The following is a 9,659-nucleotide window of genomic DNA, read 5'->3' as shown; positions in this document are numbered from 1 at the left end:
CTGCTTTAAGGGCTTGTATCACTTTGGGCTCAACAGTTGGACTTAACATTGGATAAATTCATTGATTATGCTCTAAGACTCTGCCTATCCCCCTACTGTGTGGGATAAAATGCTTATCCCGCAGTGGGCCTCAGCACTTCCCAGCCAGCGGTGGCACCCTGTGCTACCTCATGCTAGATCCTCATTATGATGGCTTGAGTAGGAGAGGGAGAAAGCTCCCTAGCCTGGTGGTCTCATTGTTCCAAAGTCCAGTGGTCCCTGCACTCCCTAGCCCAGTGCTCCCAAGTCCGATGGTTCCAACATTCCCTAGCCTAGCCACCCCAAGTCCGGTGGAACCAGTGCTACCTACCCAGGTGGTCCCAATTCCGATGGTTCCAGCACTCCCTAGCCTAGCCCCCCCAAGTCCGGTGGAACCAGTGCTACCTACCCTGGTGGTCCCAAGTCTAGTGCTCCCAGCGCTCCCTAACTCAGTGTTCCTAAGCGAATTGGTCCCAGTGCTCCCAAGTCCAGTGGTCCCAGCACTCCCCTAGCCCAGTGGTCACAGAGGTTGAAAGATTTTATTAGGCACTGTCCCAAATGGCACCATAAACCCTCACAGTCTTCCTCTGAGTCTGCACTTTCATGACGTAATGCTGCTTTGACTGCCGGGTAGAAGCATATTATATTCCTCTGTGTAGCTCGTAGACTTGCAGGCTCAGCAGAAGTGCACATCGAGGGCACATAGCGGCCGCAAAGGGGGAGCTCACGAACACCCTTCTGAAATCTAAAATGATGAATGGGACACCCTACGGTCTCATGGACTTAACGGACATGTGCATGCTGTGGCCTTTGTAAGTCCACAAGACCGAAAGTGCACATGAAGTATGCCATTTTGGGACAGGACCTTACTTTGCTTCAGTGGTCCCTGAGGTCCCAAGTGTAGCGGTCCCTGATTCTGTGATCCCAAAGGGGCAAAGCCCAATGGTTTCTGCTCTGGTGGTCCCATAGGTGCTACCCCTGCCATTGTTGTTTCCTGTGATGGCTACAACCATCTTGTTTGTCTGAGCCACACACACCTCCTTATCTGAAGTGGCTGCATCCACTGCAGCTCCCCCAGAGTTCACTTCAGCTCTGGAGCCACACAAGCACCCTGCCTGTTCTGTCATGGCCATGGAGACTGCCCCTGAATTTCCTGCCTGTACTGTCACAGATAGGAATGCAGTCTCTGAGTTCACTGTGTTCCCTGCCTGTATTGTCATGGCCAGGAGTGCTGTCCTTGAGTTTCATGAGTTCCCCATAATGGCCATGAAGGCTGTTTCCGGGTTCACCCTTGAGTGGTCTTCAGCTACACCATAGCCTTCAGTTTTTTGTGGTCTCCTTACCCCCCTGTGGTCTCTAGCTCTGTTGTGGTGGTCTCTGGTTCCACCTTGGTTTTCTGCTCTGACAGCTCTGTCTTGGTCTCTGGCTCTGCCATGGCCTCTTAGTCTTCTGATCCGCCATGGTACCTTTCCGCCAACTCCATCGTGGTCTTCATCTCCACTTGCTCCACCATGGTAGGCAAAAACAGTGTGCAAAAGAGTAGTATGTCCAGTATTCATTAAACGGTAGGCTTAAAGTAACCAGATGATTTACTACTTCTGACGAGATTCTGAGGTGCAAATCTGATCGACACTTTACAATCCCATGAGGTCACGGGAGAGAATTTGTGAATGGCAACGCAACTGGCGCTGGTACATCACATGGCAATAACAACATGTAGTACTTCCAGATTTTATTCATACTACACATTCATTCTATAGAATATATTTTTTTAACAGTCGCAAAGTAATTGCTTATTCAAAACAAGAGAGTATGCAATTTCAGACACAGCAAAGGACTATGAACAAGATAAAAGATTTCATATCTTTTATCTTGTTCATAGTCCTTTGCTGTGTCTGAAATTGCATACTCTCTTGTTATGTTTGATGTACTCAGAACATCAAACATAATAACAAAATCTACACAGATATGACAACAGCTCCTAAATGCATGGTGTGCGTCTTAATCAGCTCCCTAGTTCAGTAGTCAGGGCACTGATCAGGGAGTCGGCCACATGATATACTAATTCACGACCTAGGAAGCTAGGGAGCTGATTGAGATGCAGGGTTGGTCTTCTACGCCATATTGTAAATAAAGTCAAAAATATGCCACACTATATCTGTTGAACAAATGGTTTACATCGTCAATGATATTAATTGTAAACTTGTATGATTTCCTATGGGATTATTTTTCATAAGTAATAAACCAAATGTAGTTTTTAGTTGCTGATTAATACACCTCATTGTCCCATACTGTTTATATGTCCTATTTTTTTTTTTAAAGTGAAATCTATTAATCTGATGTTGTTCCATATGCAATTTTTTCTGGTTTCATACATGCTTCAGCTGTACTCCTCTGCTCACTGTCATGTTGCATGATTAATGTCTTTAGAGTTATGGATCAGTGAAGCTGAAACAACCAAACAGTCACACCCCATTACACTCCTTTTACTGTGCGTCACAGCTGAGAAGAGGCTTTAAAGAAAAAGAAAAAAAGGGACCTTGAATTCATAAACCTGAGATGCAGCAAATGTTTTTATGAGAGGTTAGTGGACATGGTAACTTCCGATAAACAACTGTATTTTCCTGTGTTTTGTGAATGGTTTACGCATGAAGATGGATTTTATAAGGTTCAAGAGATCAGCAGATGCGTCACACAGGTATACTAACATACTGACTCCTAAGTCCAAAATATTTCCATCAAAGACTTCTTTTTTTATTTTAACTATAGAATTATATTCAATATACATATATGATGAAACTTTGTAAATTCAGTCACTCAGTGTAGTGTGAAGCAGGCCCCCCTCACTGCTTACATTTTATTTTCCATTACAAATTATTTGTTTTCATTCTTCTTCTTTTTTCTTTATTCTTTTTACAAAACAGTACAAGAAAATAATGAAAACCAGGCCTAAGGAAAATGTTTTGCTACTGTGAACATTTCTGAGGTAGGGTTATTTTTGAAAACTGAGGTAAACTGATCCTCTACCTGGTGCAAGAAGCCCCCCAAGGTAAATCTGTCATCCGATTTAAGAAAATCTATATTTTTGAAGAATTTTTAAAATAACTTATGCTTTCATTATACCCTATATAATACAGTTCAATGAAATGATAAAAGTACGTGTCCTGATGTGTGCATTAGGGGGACAAAGGGCTGCAGGAGATTTCAGCAGCAGGAGGTGACGTCAGCAAGCCGCTTTTCCCCTTGTTGACTCAATAACAAGAAAGAAAGAAGGAAAGAAACTGACCTGAGTGAAATGCGTTATCTTATGCCACATCGCGCGACTTCAATACGACTTCGACAGCTCGAGCGGTGTATATGCGATCTTGGTTCACCAGTCAGCTATTCAAATTTCTTTGTCTTCTGGCTAGTTAAGTTATATGGAAAACCTGTTTAAGTCGAATTCCCGAGGATTTCTATTCCACAAAGGATCACATGACTCTTCTTCTGGTTTTAAAACGTAAACATGTTTGTTTTTATGAAGAGCAGCAGAAATATGAGTGAATTGGTGAGTCCGGAGTATCAGGGCTGTGTGGACGGATCTCTGATGGACGGATTCAGTGTTTTTATTCAGGCTCTGTTGGCTCTTCTGGCTTTCAGCACTTTAATGTGTAAGTTTTCTCCGACTTTTAAACTAAACCGCCAATCCAACATTGCAATGTTTCTGTGTGATGTGATGGTGTTTTCTATTGTTTTCAATTAAGAAGATGATGCGGCACGTGGCGTGTGGTTGGTTGGTTTGTTTGTTTACAGTTCTGTTGTAGCTGTTGGTATGGCGGTGCTATGGTACAGTGATGTGTAAAGTGGTAATTTTAGTGTTTTTAGACCACTTTTACTGCACTGTCTATTGAATATTGTAAAATAAATGACTTCATGTAGTAGTCACCTTAAGCACTTGACCTTTAAAATGACGTTCGTTGGTGTTAACAAGAAATATTTACCAAAAGATTACAGTGCAGAGAAATGTGTTTTTAGTTTTTCTGGTTCTATTCTGATTCAGTTAATATGTCTGTGTCACCTTTTTTTATCTTTCTGGTTATCTTTTGATGCATTCAGTGTTTAATCCTCGAGCAATTAGGAAATGTAATGACTTTTAATCAATAGTACTGCAGTTTCAGGATCATTCAGTGTCCCAAATACTTTGACAGCATTCACATGCATCTAACATAAACATGGGCTATATGAAATGTATTTTATTTCAAATATCTTTATACCATATTTCAGTCCTTTTCTCAAACATTATTATTTTCATTTAAAATAAGGAACATGTCCTTTAGAAATGAAATTTAGATTTAATTAAATTTAGATTTGGTGACCAGCATCTAATATTACAGTGACCTGGCAACAAATCTGATGGAAAACATTCCAATATTAAAGAATTTAAGACCTGGAAAAGTTGTGGAATTTTCAAAATAATTAATAAAAAACAAAAGAAAGTCCCACACACTATCAATGCTTATAAAAATATCAAAATATATTTATTAGTCGCAATGTTTCGGTTCCATGACCTTCATAAGGCATATCTAGACAAACTATTCAAAGCACAAACATATATAAAATCAAAGAACCATCAATTATCAATCACAATCAGTTATTTAATGCATCATTACAACCTCATCATCATCAAACAAATAGGCCACTATGAAAACTAACACAATTAATAATAAAAAAAATTATCTATTAATCACAAACTATTGGAAAAGTCATGGAAATGATTTGGTAAAAAGATGTGGGAATATTGGAATTTAATATTTCATAAAATGTAGTTTCTAGTGCATTAGATTATTGGGCTATTCGAATTAGCCCAACATAAATAATTGACTAGACTTTGCCACTCAAAGTAAATATGAATTATAGCCTATTATATTTCCGTAATGTAGTATATTTCTGAGTGCAGCAGGACATTCAATGAGAAAATATGCAGGGAAGGAGTTGATTTTATCAACTGGGAATTGATTGGATCATGAACAAACCAGAGTTTGCATAAACAGTGCCTAAAGAGCTATTTGATTAATGATTGACTTTATCCAATAGCTAAGAGACATCAGCAGAAAAGGAGGAAGATTACGTTTTTATTAAAGTTTACAACATTTTTTTTCGCAGTAAGACCAGAAATGTGAATTAACGGCGCATTCACATTAGCAAAAATTTGTAGGCAAAAGAGATTTCCGTAAATGTGAACGCACCTTAAAAAGAAAGTAGCATTTCACTTTCTACAAAAACAAGCTTTTTTCAAAGATAAGATTCCTCAGCTGTGTGATAACACATGATAACAGCATTCACTCCTGTAGCTCATGTGATGCTCAAACCCCAAACTAAAGCTATATTTTCCATTTCCAGCTGGAAGGTCTGAGTCATGTGACCTGCCTTACAAGTTTGAACCCTAAAGTCCAGTTCAGAGTTGTTTCTTTCCCAATATTTAACTATGCCATGTGCTCATTCAGTCCAAAGATACACTATAGTGTTTTCTTGGTTAATATTTGGTAATTTGTGACCCAATACTTAATTCAAGCTGCTACTAATCATTTATATAGTGAATGTGGTGGTTGTACAGTAAGCAAAGCCTTTTTACTAACAATGTTATTTTCTAAGGTGCTAATTTGTGGTGACGCTTTAAAGGGTTAGTTCACCCAAAAATGAAAATAATGTCATTTATTACTCATCTTTATGTCGTTCCACACCCGTAAGACCTTCGTTCATCTTCAGAACACAAATTAAGATATTTTTGATGAAATCCGATGGCTCAATGAGGCCTGCATTGCCAGCAATGGTACTCCTCTTTCAAGATCCATAAATGTACGAAAACCTATTTAAATCAGTTCATGTGAGTTCAGTGGTTCTACCTTATTACTATAAAGTGACGAGAATATTTCTGTGCACCAAAAAAACTAAATAACGACTTTTCAACAATTCTAGCGATGGCCAATTTCAAAACACTGCTTTGGAGTGTTATGAATCTTTTGAGTCGAATCAGTGATTCGGATCGTGTATCAACCACCAAACTGCTGAAATCACATGGCTTTAGTGCTCCGAACCACTGATTCAATTCGTAAAGCTCCGAAACTTCATGAAGCAGTGTTTTGAAATCAGCCATCACTAGATATTGTTAAAGTCGTTATTTTATTTTTTTGGCGTACAAAAAATATTCTCGTCGCTTTAAAATATTAAGGTAGAACCAATGGACGCACATTAACTGATTTAAATATATCGTTAGTACCTTAATGGATCTTGAGAGAGGAAGTATCATTGCTTGCAATGGAGGCCTCACTGAGCCATCGGATTTCATTAAAAATATCTTAATTTGTGTTACAAAGATGAACGAAGGTCTTACAGGTGTGGAACGGCATGAGGGTGGGTAATCAATTACATAATTTTCATTTTTGGGTGAACTAACCCTTTAATATTTGAAAAAAAAAAAAATTGACTTTAGCATGTAACTTGTCCCACGTTTGTAATATGGGCATGAATGATAAGTCAATGTGGCTTGTTGAGGAGAAGTGTGTCATTACATAAGCGATCAGACTGCTGGATGATAAAAGGGGAAATTTAGAGTGTATTCCGAGACCAAAATACCATAGACGTGCTCTTTTGACTTAGACCAGTAATAAACCACCTAAAAAACATACTAAATACCATAGTGGTGGTGAGTTTGGCATTACTCACATTTTTTTCAGAGTATGTAAAAATGAAAGTTTTCTAATACTTACTTCCCAAAAGCAGTTTGTTTTTTGGTCATGCACTGAATAACCCCAAAAACATGGTAAATGACACCTGACCTTTCTAGAGTTACACATTAACATGACTCTGTGCTGTTCTTGTTGATCATTAAACTTAATGATGTGTACAGAAAAAATACCCTAATCATTAGTTATTATCAGAGGACTTGTGTTTACAAATTATTTAGGCTATTTGTTTATTGAATACTGAAGTTAGGTTTTACTTAAGTTTTCAGGAAAGGCAAAGAGAAATAGTCTTAAAAACCAAGAGAGAATTTGTGTCATTTGTGCGTTGTAACCCTCGGCTTCATGCTTATGCTTGTGTTTTTACTGTATGTACTTCCGCTTTGTTATTCTGGGCACTTCCTGGCTTCTTTTTGGCTGCTTATCTTTGCTTACGTCATCACTGTTCGTTTCCTCAGACATTCAATAATCATCCTGCTTCTGTTTGGCTGTTGATTACAGACTAACAGTTTTGCACATCCATCCCTCAGATATGTCGTTCAGCTTCGGGTGTAGGTTAGTGAGCTGGATTGAGATAGTGTTTCAGTGTTAAACAGTTATTCTCTCCCTTGAAAGCACTTGTCTTGATGTACATCAGTGATAACATTAAGATTTAATTTCTAATTTTGTTTTTGTTTAGTTCGATTTCTTTGATTCAGTGTTGGCATATGTGTGCTAGAGTATTACAAAGGCAGTGATGAAATATATTTTTTGATATTCAACAAGATTTTTTTTAATGAGTCTGAAGTAGTAGTGTTTAAGCCATTAAATTGATATTCATAACAAAACTATTTATCAAATTAACAAAATTGAACAGCAATAACGTTAAATAACAATTTAGTGTTTTTGTTCAGTTTTGTTCTTTCATTTTTTTTTTTTTTTTAATTTATTATTTTTTTTTTGGTCATGTATCAATCTAAAATGAGAACCCCTAAGTTATTTTACAAAACATTTTAATAAAATGTTTTGCTTGAAAATGGTGCTTAAGCTTTATTTCTTTAAAATAAATGACACTTACTTTGGTATTTTGTTAACTAATTGATAGAAATGTATTTGATTTGACTTGATTTTAACTCATATTCCATTCAAAATTATCACTGATATTTTACCATTCAATAGTTTGGGGGTCAATAAGATTTTTTTAAAGAAATTAGTACTTATATCAAAGATTCATTAAACTAATCAAAGGTGAGAAGAAAGAAAATGTTTATTTGAAATAAATGTTGTTCTTTTGAACTTTCTGTTCATCAAATAATCCTTGATAAATAAAAAAAATAATCTTGGTTTCCACAAAAATATTAACCCTCTGGTCCTCTTTGGTCAAAAATGACTGAAAACTTTTGCGTTTTTAAATTTAAAAATTTAAAAACATAAATATTTTTAATTTACATTTTTCATCGAAATGGGATGAAACTTGGTGACTTTTGTCATATTAGCTATGTGAACACACACAAAAAATCATGGACATGATTCGAATGTGTTAAAGGGTCGTAAAAAAATAGTCACACTTGGCTCCTTCGCAGTCAAAAATGATTGATAATAATAAAAAATGTTTTTTTGAGCATCAAATCAGCATATTAGAATGATTCCTGAAGGATCATTTGACACTAAAGACTGGAGTAATGATGCTGAAAATTCAGCTTTGCATCATAGGAATAAATTGTTATATATAATTATATTACATTATATTATAATATATTATGTTATATATAATTAAAATAGAAAACAGTTCATTTAAGTTGTAATATTTCTCAATATTACTGCATTTTTGATCAAATAAATGCAGCCTTGGTAAGCAGAAGAGACTTTTCAGAAACATTAAAGGTGCCCTAGAACGTTCTTTCACAAGATGTAATATAAGTCTAAGGTGTCCCCTGAATGTGTCTGTAAAGTTTCAGCTCAAAAAGATTTTTTTAACTGCCTATTTTGAGGCATCATTAACTATGCACCGATTCAGGCTGCGGCCTCTTTAAATCTTGTGCTCCCTGCCACCCCCCGAGCTCTCGACTATAAAACACAGCTAATATAACCCTCAAATGGATCTTTACAAAATGTTCGTCATGCATACTGCATGCATGCGTCGGATCATGTGAGTATAGTATTTATTTGGATGTTTACATTTGATTCTGAATGAGTTTGGTAGTGCTCCGTGGCTAAAGCTAACATTACACACTGTTGGAGAGATTTATAAAGAATGAAGTTGTGTTCATGAATTATACAGACTGCAAGTGTTTAAAATTGAAAATAGCGATGGCTCTTGTCTCCGCGAATACAGTAATAAACGATGGTAACTTTAACTAAAAATATTATGTAATCATGGATCATGTCAGTTATTATCGCTCCATCTGCCATTTTTCGCTATTGTTCTTGCTTGCTTACCTAGTCTGATGATTCAGCTGTGCAGATCCAGACATTCTGCCCTTGTGTAATGCCTTGAACATGAGCTGGAATATGTAAATATTGGGGGCGTACATATTAATGATCCCGACTGTTACGTAACAGTCGGTGTTATGTTGAGATTCGCCTGTTTTCCGGAGGTCTTTTAAACAAACGAGATTTACATAAGGAGGAGGAAACAATGGAGTTTGAAACTCAATGTATGTCTTTTCCATGTACTGAACTCTTGTTATTCAACTATGCCAAGATAAATTCAATTTTTGATTCTAGGGCACCTTTTAAAAAATCTTACCAACCGTAAACGTTTGAATGGTAGTGTATATTCACATCCAATCGCTGATGATGCAGTGATATTCACACTTTTATAACTGTATCAGAATTTAATGTATGCTATATTAAACCAATATTGTCACCATATTTATTGTGAAACTCACATGGATGTTTATAATGGCAACATTATTCATGCTGACATCAATATCTTTGTCT

General features: G+C 36.7%; 1 protein-coding gene across 3 annotated transcripts in view; it reads left to right on the top strand.

Moving 5' to 3' along the window:
- Positions 1-2,474: 2,474 nt before the first annotated feature.
- Positions 2,475-9,659, top strand: part of tmem110l (transmembrane protein 110, like) — a 16,956-nt gene continuing 9,771 nt past the window's right edge. Inside the window, exons 1-3 of one of the 3 annotated variants that reach the window (XM_067392294.1) lie at positions 2,475-2,601; positions 2,943-3,067; positions 3,199-3,668. In XM_067392294.1, the coding sequence (XP_067248395.1) occupies positions 3,524-3,668 (145 nt within the window). In that variant the 5' untranslated portion in view covers positions 2,475-2,601; positions 2,943-3,067; positions 3,199-3,523. Of the gene's footprint in view, positions 2,717-2,942; positions 3,669-9,659 lie in introns of all 3 variants that reach the window. The other 2 variants (XM_067392292.1, XM_067392293.1) reach the window with 2 other exon arrangements.

This window comes from Chanodichthys erythropterus, chromosome 8 (genome assembly GCF_024489055.1).
Source record: "Chanodichthys erythropterus isolate Z2021 chromosome 8, ASM2448905v1, whole genome shotgun sequence".
Lineage (NCBI taxonomy): Eukaryota > Metazoa > Chordata > Actinopteri > Cypriniformes > Xenocyprididae > Chanodichthys > Chanodichthys erythropterus.
The sequence above is the reverse complement of the archived record's forward strand: the minus strand, read 5'-3'. Positions and strand labels throughout refer to the sequence as shown.